At 40.0% G+C, this 17,933-nt stretch overlaps 1 protein-coding gene and 1 long non-coding RNA gene across 5 annotated transcripts; one reads left to right on the forward strand and one right to left on the reverse strand.

Annotated features, from left to right (window-relative positions):
* Positions 1-806: 806 nt before the first annotated feature.
* On the forward strand, positions 807-12,824 carry LOC308407562. 2 transcript variants are annotated; one of them, XR_013973690.1, is made up of 4 exons: positions 807-1,754; positions 10,093-10,179; positions 10,883-10,953; positions 12,514-12,824. It is a non-coding gene; the product is annotated as an uncharacterized lncRNA (long non-coding RNA). The 2 variants fall into 2 exon arrangements; XR_013973691.1 differs by lacking the exon at positions 807-1,754 and adding an exon at positions 8,061-9,889.
* On the reverse strand, positions 4,510-16,075 carry tp53inp2b (tumor protein p53 inducible nuclear protein 2b). Of its 3 annotated transcripts, none has more exons than XM_080899307.1 (4): positions 14,709-16,075; positions 7,706-8,044; positions 6,425-6,995; positions 4,510-6,330 (listed from the first exon to the last, which is right to left on the reverse strand). In XM_080899307.1, the coding sequence occupies exons 2-4, from the start codon at positions 7,827-7,829 to the stop codon at positions 6,066-6,068; spliced, it is 960 nt and encodes a 319-aa protein (XP_080755433.1). In that variant the 5' UTR covers positions 7,830-8,044; positions 14,709-16,075; the 3' UTR covers positions 4,510-6,065. The 3 variants fall into 3 exon arrangements, with proteins under 3 accessions (XP_080755433.1, XP_080755432.1, XP_080755434.1); XM_080899306.1 differs by having other exon boundaries at positions 6,425-6,998; positions 14,709-16,072; XM_080899308.1 differs by having other exon boundaries at positions 6,425-6,581; positions 14,709-16,023.
* Positions 16,076-17,933: the final 1,858 nt, after the last annotated feature.

Consider the following 17,933-nt stretch of genomic DNA (forward strand, 5'->3'; position numbering starts at 1 on the left):
GGATCAGGACAAACACTAGTGGCAGCTTTGAGAAATCCAAATAATAAAAAGTATTTTGGTTTGTTTAAAACAATGAAAAACCCTGCTGTGTGACATAATTATTTTATTTTATTTTTTAAATCCTCGTCAGCCTTTTAAGTTTCCTGCTCAGCTTGGACTAATGTACTCAAAGCTAAGCATAACAGGACTTCACCCAGTTTCAGTCCACAGACAGTACTCTCTTTAACCACACCTGTCTATTTGCTTGTTCCCTTTTTGCAAACAGTTACATCTGCCTACAAAAAAAACCCTACTTTCATCAGCAGTTAAGACACTTAAAGAACTGCCTATATTCAAATAGGTGTACTTAAAGGTACTTGCTACTTGGTAGCCAGGTCTCAGCAAACTAATGCAAAACAAACACTGTGTTTTTGGTGGGCAGAGAGGAAAACATCATCAATGCCACCAATGAAATTTTCACGTCTAGCTTGCAAATAGAAATTTGATAAAATGTGTATGGTTTTATATTGTTAACAGCAAGCACATGCCAAATATATCCCCTGCTCTCTCTCCAAACAAATACAATGTGTCCATGCTCTCATACGACAATCTTTATAAATTCCACTTTATATATTAAGTGTTATTTCAGCTGCTCTTCTCTATGCTAACACGTTCTTACTTTCAGTTCATATTTATCACTAGATTTGTGTGGCACCCCTGTGAGGGAATGACCACATTAATGTTATTTTGTGTAAAACACTCATGTAACGGGACATTTTTCATTGCTATATGTATTTATTTTCAGTTCTTTAAGAGGATAGAAAATCCATGTAATAGGGATTCATTTTATGTTAGAAAGCAGTGAGGGCGGAACTTTGGTGCTTGCTCCGGGGTTTGGGGGTGCAGTAAGTCGAGCCCACCTTCCGCTGCTTCCTCAGACACGTTCTGGAGGAAAGCAGAGACGCATCGTGTCTTCCTTACTCCGCTCTTCACCTGCTTTTACAGGTCGGTAAATGGTGCTCGCACCGAAAATGTTGTTTATTGTTACCATGGTTACCCACGTTAACGTGAATGAGAGAGTTAGGGCGGTCCGCCCGAGTTGGTTACATGTGGACGCGGGAGAAAGCCAGAAGAGTGTCCCGTGCGACCGCGCCGCGAGCCCGCTCGTTGGGTGGAGCGCTCGTGAAGCAGAGTCAGTGCGCTCCTATGCTCGGTGCAAACGTGTTGTAATGCTCCAATCGAATCAGTTCTCTGAGATGTGAATGTTAATAGTTATGTTGAAAGTGACTGAGTAGATTAGCTAGTGTAACACAAGCACTCTGAGCAACTCTGTGTAGCTAACAGAGGCATTCACGGGTTAATTAAACAAGCTGTGTTTCATGATGCACTAAATAGTGATTTTGCCAGTAAATTACTGGAGGGAACAAATGTAATGTATTTACCAATGCTGTTATTGAATATAACTGTTTAGCCAGTAAGACACTGCAGAAGACAATGTGATGTGTTTATTGATATGATAAAAGAATGTAGTTGTTATGGAAAGAAGTGTGAACTTAAGAAACTGAACCAGTTAAAAAGAGTATATTTCACTGATGTTGTGAAATAAGTAAATGTAATTGATGTGAATGAGGAACCAGCTGAACAGTATATTGAAAGCTCATGTTTAGTGTTTTATAGCATTTATTTGTGTGAAATAAATCAGACTCAGACACGTTCTGGAGGAAAGCAGAGACGCATCGTGTCTTCCTTACTCCGCTCTTCACCTGCTTTTACAGGTAACATATTGTCATCGTGGTCTTCATCCTTGGGACCCGTAACATTAGCATACCTTTTTGAGTGTCACTGCCACTGCATGAAACAGAAAAATATACTTAAGGGAAAAAAAGACAAAATCATTAAACAGGCATTAAACAAACTGACCCTCTGTGTTTTGAATATCATAAAAAGTCTTCCCTTCACACACGTCTGGTAAAAGAAAGACTTTAGAAGGAGTGTAGAACAAGTCAAAATGTGGGACATTGTCTCCAGATGTGGGACAGGGGGACAAGGAATAAACATGCTAAAGAGGGACATCTGGTCACCTTAACCCTACACTGTACAATTATTTGGTTAAATACTTCAGCTATAAAATTTTATAATCCAACCAATTTGGATATTTATAATGCCAAGTCATAAGCCATATAGCGGGTGGCTGTAGCTCAGGTGGCAGAGCAGGTCAGCCACTAATCAGAAGGCTGCCTCCTGGCTGCATGCCAAATATGGCATTGGGCAAGATATTAACCCCATGTTTGCCTACTGGTGGTGGTCAGAGGGCCAGTGTCCGGCAGCCTCGCCTCTGTCAGTGTGTCAGTGCGCCCCAGGGCAGCTGCTACAATGTAGCTTGCCATTGCCAGTGTGTGAATGTGTGTGTGAATGGGTGAATGACTGAATGTAGTGTAAAGCGCTTTGGGGGTCCTTAGGGACTGAGTAAAAGCACTATACAAATGCAGGCCATTTACCATATATAGTTTAATATTCACAATTATTGCGCTTTCAACCAGGTGCTTATGCATTATTCTAAATGTTAGGCTATAAAATAATAACACTGAGTGTTATAATAATAAGTACTACGGCCTTTTTAAGCTTTCCTATATAAGACTGCATTCCAACACCTCTTTTTGCGGTCCCACATGAAAATAATGACACGAGATTCAGGTGTTAACCTGAGCATTTATTGTTGTTATTGTCGTGGGGGGTATTTTTGGCGGGTACCTGTGTTTTCTGAATGGATGTTGGACAACCCATCCGTTGATTTTTGCATAGGTCTTGCCTGTCAGTGGACAACTGTCCGCTTTGGGTGTGGAAAAAAAAAAATCAGTACATCACAAAAACCATGCAGAAATAGTGAAAGGCACAATCACCATAGATATCAGATACATCAAATTTTATATGTCTATATCTTTCATTTTCATGGAGGGGAGGGAGGGTGTACTAACTGAGATGTAACATGGGGGGGAAACCCCAAGTGTTTTGAAGCTGCCGTCATATTAGGGCACGACGTAAAACATGTGAAACTCCCCAGACATTCAACGCTTTCATTTAAAAGATTATATTGTCGAACAACTCTTCTAATAACTATATGGGAAAATACAAGCATGTTCTATTGTATTTTTATAGTACATTTCTTTTTTTTTTTTAAATATATAAACTATATGTCTACTGCCTCATTTTGTCACTATCCACATCCCACATCTGCTATAGGCTCAACACAGTGGGTGCCCACTCCCTCCCCTGCAAGTTTTGAATGACCTTGCCTCCTAAAACCACACATTGCAATAATCACACACAACATACCTAAACATGTTTCCTTTTTACATTTCATTGCTGATAAAGGACAGAAAATAAAAGTAAATGAAATTTGCAGCATCAGAGGTATCTGCGGCGATTTGGCATGCACCCATAATCCACCTGTGATCTCTCATCATTAACCTGTTTTTACTGTTTTCCCCTCAAACAAGATGCTTCCTCTGAGGCACAGTGAGAATAGTAAAAGCCCCTTGGAGAGAGTGTGAAAGCCTAAACAGAGATATCTTGATGTGTATGTGTGCAGGCTCATCACCTCAGATACACCCGCTGCACTTGAGAGACTGACAGGATACATTATAGCCACCCTTAAAGCAGAAACATTTGTAATTTAATAAAATTAAGTAATTTGTAGGATTATTGACAGAAAAAAAGGTTTAGCATGTGACTCAAGAACCACACAGGACATCTATTTTCTCGATGTATCTCAGTCTGTCCTTTTAACACTTCAGTACGGTCATAAGACTGGACCCTCAACAGCATTTACACAGCAGCTGGTGCTGTGTCGAGTGGGCCCTCTGGAGGGCAGTGTTTGCCTATGGCACGTCAACTCTGAGCCTATATCTTTTTTTTCTTTTTTAAATGGTGCATCTCAACAAGGTGACACTGAAAATGGAGCAATGACACCACTTGTGGCCCTCCTGGTTTAAAAAGCGAGCACAGAGATGCGGCAGAGACTGGATTCTCATCAGTCCCGTTGGACACGAGTTCTGAGAGGCTATGACATCTAGCAAAGCATTATAAATTGTTCTGTAATATTTACAAGAAGAAAAAGATGACAGATATTTGTGTCTTTTTCGTAGGATTCAACGGATCGGGGCACCTCACACACAGTCCGGGTCAAAATGAAAAGAAGAAAAAAAAAATGATCACAAAAGGAAAAAACAAAACAAGCACACGGCACACCGCTAAAACTTTTTGACTCACAAAATGTATGACAGTGCAAACGTACATCCATTTCTCAAATAATTTACAAACATCAGTATACACTTCAGCACCATTGTTTACTATTGTTGTTGAATACATATCAGTAAGCTAGATTTTTAAGTGGACACTGTTAGAGCTGCATGTGCTAATATGAAATATGAGAACCATGAAGGAGATATCAGCAATGCGCTGCGCGTCCATGAGGAAGATGATATTTGTTGAAAGTGTTGAATCTGGGGTGAAGATGCTTGTGTTAGGCTTTAAAAAAAAAAAAAAAAAAAAAAAGTCCCGTGAAGACAGTGCTTTTATCCATAAAAGGGACAGACGTAAAAATGCTCTCTGTGTTGGTGTTCACATGGATAACATAAGATCACAGCACACACTGTGTAAAAGAATGACTGATGTGTGTGCTGGGCACATTGCTTTAGTTTACAGAGGACACAAATAATGATAAGCGTGCTGTTTTATGATCTGCGGGGGGAGAAACGATTATAATGTGTTGACTTTAAAAAGCCCAAATGTCTACTTTCTGTTTATCTGGCAGGGAACAGTTTAGATTTTCTCTCCGGATGGAATCATGCAAACAGAAACAGTCCAATAAAATTACTGTTTACGAGACAAAGTAAGCAGAAAAACACATGACAAAACAAAATAATGAGTTACCACCGATACCGCTCTGCACTTACTATGACCTGCCATACCCTGTAACCCAAAGGCTAGCCTTGGATATTTCCACTGCATTTATAATCCTCACCTTTAATGACTATAGAAGTGCCAACGACAACTATTTGAATATGCAAAAGCAGCAGCTGTACTCTAAAAGCTCTCCAATAAAATGTGATGTTACATTTTAAGGACTCAGGCTGCTCAGAGGGTTACGTTACACTTTCCTGTGAACCTTTCTCGTTAAACCACCTCAGTCTTCATTCAGTTATGTTCCAATTCATCATGTCTTTTTGCTTTACTCTTTAATCTGTTTTGCTCTCGCCATCATCAACTTGCTGTTATCCTTCACAAAGTAAGAAGAGAGAAAATCTCACAACATTTGGTTTCCTCTGATGAAATCGGTTGCTTCATGTTTCCTGGGCTTTGTCGTGTACTTTGCTCATTAGCGCACCAAATTGGAGAGAAACAAATGTCTAGTGAATTTCCTCTCCCCCTCGTCACACACGGTATATCCTTCCACCTCTTCTGAACTATTAAAAAAAAATCATATTTTGATTGAATTCTTTTATCTCTTTAACATAAAGCTTTGAAGACATGATGACTTGTTTTTGGTGTTATAAAGACAAAATCTGTCTTGCATTGTTTCCACTGGAAAAGTCAGAAAACTGTTATTCCAGCCAGAGAAAAATAAACTTCAATTTGAATTTATTGTCTCCAAAATAATTAAATACATTTAACGGAGGTGTATTAGCTGAATTAATCTCTCTAAAATAAAATGCACTGCGGAGGAATGAACTTGGGGAGGCAAGATTGGACAGAAACTTTATAGAAATCAAGTTTTTCGTGCTTTTCAAGCATTATTATTACTACGAATAGCTTCTTTTAAGATTTTAAAGACTTTTTTTGTGGTTTGGATACTGCGTCGGACAATAAGTAGTAAAAAGGTCAACAATATCTACTCAGAGGGTTCGGTTTCATAACACCAGAATGGGAATTGAGCTACCAGGTGAAGTCAGATTATGTCTAAACAACAAAACACTACTGTTATCTTAAGTGCAACGGAAATTAAAAATGCTGTGGTTGACTGCGTTTATTCATGTGTGACTACTAATGCCCTCAGAGTAAACAATGCCCCATGTGCGCTGGGGAGTTTAGTGGCAGAAGTTACGCTTGCTGGGCTGGTGAAGGAAGGTGTTTCTGCTGTGGGCTGTGTGGCGAGGGATCTGCTCCCTGGTGCGGTTTTGGCGTTGGATGCGGTTGCGCCCCAGATGGCGGCGTTCCACTCGGGCTTTGCTACGCTGGACCCTGGCCACTTGGGTGACCTTGGCCAGAGCACCGGCCTGGGCAGCTGCTCCACGGCTCACCCTGGTGGGCATAGTGCCGTGAGTGGCGGGGACCGAAGCTGGTTCAGCCGCTCTGATGGAAAAGAGAGAAAAGATAACATAGTTATGCTGATGCTGGGGAAAAAAGTGGATAAAGGGCAGGTATATTTTTAGCCAATCGCTCTCACCTCACGCTGCCCCCCAGGCTAACCATGCTTTCCTCTGCCACTGCAGACAGGTTGCTGTTGGACACCATGGACAGGTTGCTCGGGGAGACGTACACAGACATGCTGGGGTGCTCTATGAGCAAGTCTTCCATCGGGCTGGCCTCTGCAGTGGCTCCCTCTGCAGTGAAACAGGGGGGAGGGGTGACAAACCAGCTCTCATCCATGCAGCCTCTCTCTGAGCCTGCCCTACTGCTACACCCACTGCCCCCACACTCACTCCCAGAGCCTGGGGACATTGACGGCGTGGAGGAGGGCGTGGACAGTCTGACCCGTCTTGGCAGGGTTACGGGTGTAGTAGCACCCATGTCTGATGGGCTGGGGCTGGGACAGGACACAGGGTCTACTAATGCTACTGCACCTTGTGGCCGGCCTTTATGTGTCCTACGACGCTTGTGAGGGGGGTGGGGGACAGGGGCCGGGCATTCAGTCCTTGTACGTGCGTCTTGACGATTTGACAAGTTATTCTCTGGGAATGATTGTGCGATCAGTGGGATTCCTGACTCATCATCAACCTGCATCATGCAGTCAGACTCTTCTGAGCACATGGCAGCGATGAGATGGTTCAGATGAGAGGGGGGTCAGGGTGGGGGAAGATGTTGCACAAGTTATGCAAATGTGGCAGATTTTTCAAAAAGCCATGCAGGTCAAAGAAGGGATCACATACGCACGCACACACATACCAGTGTGAGGAATGTAAGGGTATTTAAAAAAATTGGAGGAAAGGAAGAGGGGGGAGGAGGGGTAAGGAAACATAAAAGAGTCACATCATTAGTTGTGTTGACCCTCTAAAGCTGTGATTATGTCATTGACATAATTTCTGCCTTGACTCTGCTGAGAGGTACTTTTATGTTATGTTGTTTGCTTGGCTTCTTCTGAGCAGGCATTAAAGCACATTCTCATACTTTAAAATAGTCTTTGTCATGATCAAGATCATAAACAAAGTGGAAGGAGATGCATGTTCACAGGTAGCTATGTGTTTCCGCCATTTGACGGACAACACAACCTTTGGCATGGCAGCCATATGGATGAGCGGCAGTGTAGCTGAGCCACGCCCTTATCATAATACTTCACCCCATCTCATCATCCCACTGTTGTTATCACTACACTTCATATATTAGTCAGTATCATAAACATGCACAGCAGCACACAAAGCATAATTTGACTATTTCCTCACTTTTGATGTAGCTTTTAAAATAACCATCCCTTCAACACAAGCCCAGCACAATGCTCTCTCTGACTCACCAGGCAGATTGACAATCATCCATCCCTCCTCGTCGGCCTCAGTCACACATGGGTTGGGTCCCTTCAGCTCAGCTACCACCTCTTCCACCTCCCCAAACAGCAGGTTGCTAAGACGCTGAAACATTGTCAAGTGTTGACGACTCTGGTGCTTTTGTTGTGGTGCACAAAGAAAAAGCTGTAGCTGCCTTTTTGAATTTCTTGTCGGTTGCTATTTTACGCTGTTCTTTGATTATTTTTTTCCCCAACTTGAAGCCTCTTGCTGGACCTTGTTTTGACAAACAGGTGTGGACAGGCTTCTGTAGTGCAAATATAAGGTTTCACTTGGTTTGGAGCAAAGGCCTGAGGGAGAGGGAGAGAGGAAAAAGGGGATAATTAGTTGCAATGAAAAGATGAAACATACATTAGATAAAGAGAGTAAGAAACAAAAGAGGTCAGGATTATTTAAAAATGCAATGCAGTCATTGTTTTTAGCGTGAACTCAAACCTTAGTGGCATTAAAAGTGTTGCTCTTTTTAAAAAAATTACTATTATTATTTTGAACATTAACGTGTTAATTAGAAGAGGTGGGAATCTTATAATGAGTTTATAAAACAACAGGGCTTTTTTGAAAAAACAAACAAACTTCAACACCACTCACTTTAAACACTTTATATCTTAACACTTCTGAAAGGTCACAGAAAACTGAAAAAAAATGTTTTGACCACTTGGGGGCTGCACATCAACACTGTGCCTGTCATTCATTTGGCATCTTACTTCTGGCTGCTGTGTTTTTGGTTGCCATGCACCCCTGAGGGAATATTTGGCCTTAGCAGCTAAACATCTCCTCATATTTCCAAGATAGTTGCTAATTTTGCCTGCCTGTCCAGGTAAATGTGGTAAGGAATGCGTTTTTTTTTAACAGTTACTGCAGTAATAGTAGATGAAACTAAACAAAAGGACAAATACTTGAAAGATGCTGAAATATTTTTTAGAGCTGAGAACGATCGAATAATAATTACAGGTTTGTTACTACAAGCAATCTCGTGCAGTGATTTCCAAAATGTGGGTCGGGCCCCCCTAGTGGACTATGAAGGTACTGCGAAGTTACATAAGAAACAGGAGTTAATGAGTTAATCAGCAAGCCAGTGTGTAATAACTACACTGCCCTCCCCTATTAGGTCAAGAAAACCAATCAACTCTCAGTTTCTAGGCAGATGGGCAGAGCACAGAAGAAGAAGAAGAAGAAGAAGAAGATTTTGGTATTCATCTAATACCAAGTAAATATAGGGCCAGTATTACTGATATCAGTATCAATACTGATACTTTTAACCTATAAAGGCAGCTTATGTAGGGGAGAGCAGTGTGTCATGGTTTGTGAGTTGAATCAACATTCATTTGCATTTCTGTGCAAATTTGAATGAAGACTTTTCATTGTAATTTATTGTGGTTGTGATTAATTATTAGCTAATAAAACAAAACACACCTTTCGGCTTTTCGTGTATTTAGAAATTATTAATTTTGAAATAATTCATTATTTAACACAATTAAGAAGGCAACATAGTGAAACAAAGTATCTGTCCAGTGTTGGTATCCACCTCTAGAAAAAGGTAGGCAAAACTAAAAAAGGTATATTTACAAAGAGCCACACTCTTACAAAACCAAGTAATGTGTGTGCACACATGTGAAAGATGCAAAGAAAACCAGAAACATTGTGACAGCAGGTGCTGAGGCCAAAGGACGAGGATGTGAACTACACGTGAACACACTGGTGTAATGTTAACCTGAAGTTTAGCTTATGTGACAACGCTCTGCATGTTCGAAGGTTGAGTTTTATTTAAACTGAGTATATAGGGCAAAGAGACCCAAGAGATCACAGAGTTCAACACCAGGGGCGGAGCGTGGGGGTGGCTTACTGGGCTTAAGCCCGGGTTGTTTTGTCAGAAGCCCGGGGTATTTTGGAGTGCAATTTTTTCATAGTTAGATGCCTGGCTGACAACTGTATAAAACAAAAAGTACACACAATATTCGAAGCACATAGTGCACACTGTGGGAATTTACGACTGTGCGTGAATCCCCCCCTGATATTGGTATGATCCAAGCTCAGGCACTAAGCGACTGAGCGAGGGGGCGGGGCAGCTGCTGCCCGTCAGTGCGCTGTTGGAGAGACGGAGCCAGCCATACTAAGGAGAGCTTAAGTTTGACCAGGTACCAAAGCAAATCATTCGTACCGTACAAATAATGTAAATATGACGGTGCATCACGAAAGATTGATATCAAACTGATCACTTGACCAATATTACGTTACTTGCTCTTCAAGTGAATCAACAAATGGCGAAATGAAAAGCCGAACAAATGCTATTTTTTTTTTAGAGATTCTTAGCTTACGTGTGTTTATTTCATATTTTCAGTTCTTACCCTCCCCGACTAAATCGGTTTCAGTTATGTACTGAAATATAAGAATGGACATTAGAGGGTTCTTTCAAAGAAAAACTCAGGTAAATGTTATTTTATATATTATGCTTTGTATGTTGTTCAGTATATTTCTATGCAAAACAAGAGGAATTTCAGTACACAGCAGGATATTCACATTTGTAACCAGATATTTACATACACTTTAGGGAGAAAACATAAAACATTTTTACTGCACAACATCAATTTAGAGTAAACTTTTGTTTTAGATAAATATTGAAATATCTTTTGAATTAGTTAAATGTCAGAATAAAGAGAGACAGAGCTTTCTGTTTTTTATCACTTTCATCAAATTTAGGAGTACATGTACACTAAGTTTATTGTTAATTAATAAGAAAACTCCAGACGATTCCATTCTGAGCTGAAGAAGCTTCTGATAGGTTAGTAGAGTCCATGTGAGTAAACAGGTGGCACAGCTGTGGATGCATATAAGGCAAAACACAGAGCCTGTTTCTGTGACATGGGAAAATCAAGAGATGTCAACCAAAACACCAGGAAAAGAACTGTGGAGCTCCATAAGTGTGGCTCAATTTTGAATACAATTTGGTGCCATTTGCAATTAAGAAATACAGACGATTTCTCTCTTTACTCTTAAAGTTAACAAATATGTTTTTTATATTTATCAATCTAAAAAAATAAACATTTAGTCTGATTTGATGTTACAATTAAAAAGTGTTTGTGTTTTTATCTGAAGAGTTTGTAAATATCTGTATATTTGATGATTGTCAGCACAAAGAGGGAGAGAGAGGAACAGAGAGGGAGATGGAGAATGAGGACAGAACAGAGATGAACAAGAGCAGGTGAGACACACATGTTAGTCAAATGGTTGTTTACCAAAAGTATCACCGTATCATAGGTACTCATGTATCTCATACCTAGTGTTTCTTTTTAGGTTTGTTATTTTTCAAATTCTATATTTATTAAGTTATGCAGGCTTGTTTGCACAACAAGGCTAAATAATTATATAAACCTTTCTCAATCTAAATATTGTACTTTGGTAAAATTAAAAAATAAATGTAGTGCAGGTCTATGATGATTTTTAGTGCTACTATCATCTAGTTCTGATTCTGGTTCTGTCTTGGTTAAGTCCCAAGTAGTCCTGATTTTGAACTGTTGTAGTCCTGTTTTAATTCTGGATCAGTTCTGGGTCTGGTTGAATTGGGGTTTAGTCCTCGTGTCTTGATACAGCCCTGATTTTGTTCTGCCTTGCTGCTTAATTAAAAAACTAGTTTAAGGTGTTCTGCACATGTGATATATATTTTTCCCTATATGAAGTCATTCTTTTTTGAACAAAACTCAAAACAGAGCCAATTAATCTTTCAGTCATTTCTACCCCCCCCCAAGGGAAAAAAAAATCCCACATGCATACTATCCTTTTGGGCTAAGCCCCGGGTGTTTCAAATGTCTGGCTCCGCCTCTGTTCAACACGCTCTGCAACTGTCTGACACAGTTATTTTTGTTTGTGAATTCAAGGTTAGTGTTTATTTACTAAAGGAGAGGTTCGATATCAGGCCATAACCTATTTAAGTAATCATCACATTCAACCACAGTCTCATTTGCCCCAGAAATCTCATTGACTATAATGTAAAGTGTATGAAGCTGAACTTTCTCACTAAATAAATGAGAAGGTTAGTAAAAATAAGGTGAAAGACAAGGATTTATAGAGCAAAGAGTCATGGGAGCAGATATGCATGGATGCATGATGGGTTTCTGTCCTTATTTGGAGAATCACCATGATAACGGAGCAAAAAAGGGAAGACACATCCTAATTGCAGTCATACAGAGCATGCTTGTGGGATTGCTGATGTCAGGTGCTTGAAGTGATACGATAAGATATGAGATAAATCAAGTGAAGCAGTAACTGGTGCAAAAAGAAAAAAAGCTAAACCTTATAAGCCTTTTCTTTAAATGATGAAAGCTATTTAACTTGTTATATATATAATTAAGTTACTGTCATACACTCATTCTCTTTTAAATTTATTCAGTTAAGTTATTGTCTTGTGTTGTGTTGTCTTATTTGTGTTGTGTTTTGTTGTGCATAGTGCCGATGCAGGACAGTTTCCAATGTTGTTGTACTATTGTACTAGGTATGACTGTGCAATGACAATAAAGACTTATCTTTCTTATCTCTTATCTCTTAATTAAAAAAAGATCTGGGTTGCATGACCTGTATTTTAGATCTTGTGAGAAAAAAAACATTCAGTCACTAAACAATGACTATGAAATGTTTTTGAGGAACTGTCTTTCAGCTGATGCGGTGCAGTGCATACCTCAGCACAAAGATTAATGCATTCCTTGACTAATAAAGCATTAAGTCATGGGACTATGACAAGTAAATTCTGATAAACAATGTTTTTCAGGCCTCAGTGCTGCTTTGCATAAGGTGGAGAGGAGATCCGCACAATAAACACCCAACATGGACTCGTAAGAAGCACTTCCCTGACCATTTTGTTAGCTTGCCAACTGAGAGCTACTGATTGGCCTTATAGGTACTGACACTGCCAAAAGGGCCCAAAGAAACAATGATAGCTAATGACCAGATGATGTATGTTTTGTGGAAACCTTGTCAAATCCACCCATTAACACAATGACAAAGATTCATGATGCTGACTGTTTTGTAAAAAAGCAGAAAGATATGCGTTATCTGAAAGTTAAAAGCAATAAAAGTGACTCTCACTCATTACATTTTCCCTTTCTTTTTCTTTATTATCACTGCTTGTAGCTGAGCATATGTACAGTACAGTAGGAAATAGAGCTGATTGAATATTTCTTGTGAGGTAAATAATATTTTCATAACACATTTTGTTTTTTCTATTTTAGGATACCTTATCTGGCCAGGGACAGCAGGTGACATTTGGCCCTCTAGGGTAACTGTAGCCCATTTATAGTTTATATGATCACTGATGCTGTTAGATAATAAGGAGACCTTACAGGTCAAAATAATAATAATAATAATGGATTGGATTTATATAGCGCTTTTCAAGGCACCCAAAGCACTTTACAATGCCACTATTCATTCACTCTCACATTCACACACTGGAGGAGGCAAGCTACAGTTGTAGCCACAGCTGCCCTGGGGCAGACTGACAGAAGCGAGGCTGCTATATCGCGCCATCGGCCCCTCTGGCCAACACCAGTAGGCAAGTAGGGTAAAGTGTCTTACCCAAGGACACAACGACCAGGACAGAGAGCCCAGGGAACTATATATATATATATATATATATATATATATATATATATATATATATATATATATATATATATATATATATATATATATATATATATATATATATATATATATATATATATATATATGCATGAATAATGCAGAAGAAAGCCTTCTTACATGTTGAACAAGAAGTTTTGTGGATTTGTTAAAATGTGGCAGTAACACAACAGTATATATTTAATATGTTCCGGATGTATAGGCAGCTCTATTGATTGAGGTTTTTTATTTTATTTATTTCATAAGAGGAGTGGGCGGGGCTCCCGAGAAGTAAAAACAAGCTGCGTCTGACGTCACGCCACTGACGGAGAGGCTCCAGCCTATTTTGCGACCGGAGGAAAAAAGAAAATCGGTCAGAATAACAAACAGGGGAAAAATATCAAGATTTTCTGATCGCGTGTTTGCAGTCGACATGGTTTTCGTGTTTGATCTGCATTTTGCAACACGGTACCGAAAAACCATCCGTGTGAGAGCGGCTGCTGTTGTCGACGGCTGTCGTCTGGACTTGAAACGCTTATGAAAAAAATATGCAGCGGTGTTTACGTTTCCAACACAAAGAATAGGCTCTTCATGTAAAATAAAACATCGACCTCGATGCCAGAGCATCGACGAGCCCAGAGAAGACGCGACTTTCTGCGCAGGGTATCCAGGTTAAACATGAATTATCCGTATAAGCTCTGGCTACAGCTGAGGGGTCAAAGCAATGACAGTTGTGGCTCAGCAACACTGCACGAAAGACAGGAGAAAAGAGGCTCCTGAATACACAGCGAGTCGGTTATTTGACAGAGCAGCTCAGGTTAGGCCTGGTGTATTTTTAGTGGAAATCAAAACCTAAAAAGGTCGACCTGCAACAAATACATCAACATCCGCCATCGACTCCACACCAGCATTTGGTGCAGTTTGCAAAACAACGACTGCTGGCGTCCTATAGGATTAATCTATGCAGGCTGGTGTCATTTCTGCAGATGCAGGACGTCGAATCGACCCAACTAAGGCTGTTTATTTGGGCCTATAACATACTGCTTCCCCATTTATTCATGTCCTATTAACAGGTCATTTCATAGTATAAGAAAAAACACACACTCAAAGGCAGGCCAAGACAAAGGGATGCAATTCAATAATAAGAATCTCTATGATTCACGACAGCTGATATGTAATGGGTATTTTTTTTATGAATAACCTTAAAAGGAAAGCAGCAGGTTCAATTGCAAAGATGTAGGTTAGTCTGATGCCTCTTTATAAGCACAGTTAGACACAAAACACACCGAGCGTTTAATCTGGAAAAAGAAATAGAGATAAAAAAATACAGAAAATGAAATAGCTTACCTGCCCTTGCAGTGTTATTCAAGTTGTAAACGAGATCTCACACACAGTAGAAACGACAACTCTTAAAGCATAGCTTTAGATAGCCTTTATGTGAGGTAGTTAGAACACCATTATATAAAAATAAAAGGCTTTCTTCTTAGAAGAAGGGCTTCGTGTAAAAATGTTTACACGGACGTTTTCAGATCATAACATCTGCAGCTTTCCCCTCCTTTCCTCTAGTTTTTACGCTGCAGATTTTCCTGTTTATTGCTGCCTCCAGCTGATCCTCGGATCAGAATGTAGAGCGTACAAAACAGCTGATTGTGAGATCACTCAGAGCCACGCCTATCACCCCGCCCACGCCAAAGAAAGCGGCCAATCAGAATATTACACCCGATGCAAGCCGGTCTACTTGGTGACAGGGTGGGGGCTGGGCAAGATGAGCCGTAAACCTGCACCCAGATGGAAAGGGTGACTTCACTGGGAATCTGAACTCTAATCAGCTTCCACGAACAGCATCCGTGGTTTTTGAAAGCTTGGCTGGGGGGAGGTAAACTGACTCTGGGTCTGTTTCCACACGTCTTTAATATAGGACTAGGAAAAAGTAGGATGTAGAAATGAAAGTATTTAAACTATCAAGAGAATGAGAAAGAGGAATCTGATGCAACAAACCGGTTATGTCACCATCTGAATGGAATTTGAACCACAGACACAACATGTTTGCAATAACTTTGTGTGATCCAGTTTTAGTGAGGCCTTTGCAGTTAATTTTTAACATATTAGGGGCCCAAATGTGATATGAGGTGAAATCCTATAAACAAGATATTTAAAATATGAAACAGTATCATTTCCGGTGTAGTTTTTACTTCTACTCATATGCTGGATGCTGGACAACACTGACAACAGCAATCTCATTTGCATGTTTTTCCCTGAGGGTGACTTATTTACTAAAACCTCAAATATTCAAATCATTTAATAGCCGCAGTTTACATCATGTTAATTTTTTCTTGTCAGGTGATGCTGGTGGTTTTACTTTACATTTCAATAGTAAATAAACCTCATTCTCTTCCCCTTCACCTTTTTTTTTTTTTTCATTCCACTGGTGGGGACGACTTTTGCTTTTCAGCCTATATCGGCCAATCATATTTGCTATTTTGAATGCAGCTTTTGTGTAACCAATGGGATTTTTAGATGTTTGAAATACCCCTTGTGGTCACTTTTGTACCCAGCAGTTTGTAAAGCAATGAGATTATCCACTGCTCTTTGTGTTAGCACATTGTGACTGTTGCCATTACTGTGTGTGTTTTATACATGTGTGTTTCTTTAGGTGTTGTGTTTTTTATAAAATACATATTGTATAATGATTAATAGAAATGGTTCTTGTTCGCAACACGCATGTTTATGTCTCCATGGGTGTGTACCTGCATGCTTCGCAGTCACCATTCAGGGTGAAACATACCTCTGTTCTTCTAGCTGAAACTCAGCCAAACACATAATGACTTATTTAAATTTTATAACATGGATGCAATAAATTTGGGAATTATTCAGTAGCAGCTGGTCCTCTTTAAATAAGTGGATAACTGTATGTATTCACACCTTATCAGATGCAACTTGCTAGTACTGGATTGGAGCTCCTTTTGCCCCCAGAGCTGCTTTAATAGTTCATGGCACTGATCCAACAAGGTGCTAAAGGTTCCACACAGTCCATATTAAAATGATACCATGCTGCAGATTTGTCAGCTGTACATCTAAGATCAATCTTCGGTTCCACCACATCCCAAAAGTCGTCTATTTGATTGAGGTTCTGCGACTGTGCAGACCACCTGAATACATCAAACTCATTGCCATGTTCAAAAGACTACTTTGAGTTCATCTGAGCTTTGTGACATGGTGTGTTAACAAAATGATGGGTGTGCTGTAGTCATAAAGTGTTAGGCCTGGTTAGCAAGAATAGTCAGGTAGGCTATGGCATTTAAACAAGGCTTCACTGGTGCTAAGGGAACCAAAGTGTGCCAAGAAAATATCCCCACACAATTAAACTACCAGCAGCAGCCCAAACCGTTGATAAAAAACAGGACAGATTCAAGCTTTCATGTTGTTTACAACAAATCCAACAGACTAGTGTCTGATTTTCCACAGCAGAAATCGAGACTCAGACCAGCCAACGTAGGTGAGGCCACGCAGTCTGCTGCTATATCTGATTCAAGGTTTGCTGTTTTGTGCAGCTGCTTTTCTGCTTACCTTAGATAAATATGTGGTTATTATTTGAGTTACTAGCTCAAAGCAGTCTCGCCATTCTCCTCTGACCTCTAACATCAATAAGGTATTTTCACCCAGAGAACTGCTGCTCACTGGATATTTTCCCTTTTTTGGGCCATTCTCTGTAAAACTCCAGAGATAGCTGACACTGACACTTGCTTTCAATTTCTGATGCTTAGTTTGAACTTCAGGAGCTCTTCTAGACCAAAATGTAGATATGCACTGAGCTGCTGCTATGTGATCGCTGACTAGATATTTGCACTAAAAAGCTGGCGAACAGGCATACCGGCAGCTGAGTGTGAGAGTTTTTAATTGTAAATCTGTTGGTGTATTTCTTAAGAATAGATTATAATAAACGTGTTATTAAAGGCCTATGCTTATGTTTTTAAGTTAAGAAGCTTTTACACAATGACAAGAGCATGATCTTGAAATTTCTCCATAGTTGATTTAGCTGGAAATGCTGTCTTATATTTTGAAGCATCTTTGACTGGATGTCTCAAATGCAAACAAACAAATGTGCCACACCTCTCATGTTTCACACACATTCTTTGAGAGCTAGTTTTTTCTGCTTTAGACATTTGGTATGTAATTGCTGCCTGGTCACAGACAATGAGTTCAGCACGAGCTTTCTAACGTCAGGTTGATAAGGTATCGGCCTATATGGTTACCAGGTGCTTGGCAACTCTTGAAGACACAGACTCATTCACCCTGCAGTGATGATGATATCTCAACCCCAGTAACACAGTGAACACAAACATTCAGGAAGAGCTATCTGTGCTTGTGTTTGTGTAATGTCTGTGTTCTCAAACTAATCAGTACATGTCACTGGCTCGCTCCTGTGTACGTCCTTGTAAAACACTTTGTCAGTCGCTATGACGTGCTTCAGATGCTTTTTAAGGTGTTAGCAATATGCTGCAATGAATAGCAGCACAGCCACACCAGCTTGCTCACAGAGAAGAGAGGCTCCGGTTTTCCATTTTCTGCCTA

This window comes from Rhamphochromis sp. 'chilingali', assembly GCF_963969265.1.
Source record: "Rhamphochromis sp. 'chilingali' genome assembly, chromosome: 12".
Classification (NCBI taxonomy): domain Eukaryota; kingdom Metazoa; phylum Chordata; class Actinopteri; order Cichliformes; family Cichlidae; genus Rhamphochromis; species Rhamphochromis sp. 'chilingali'.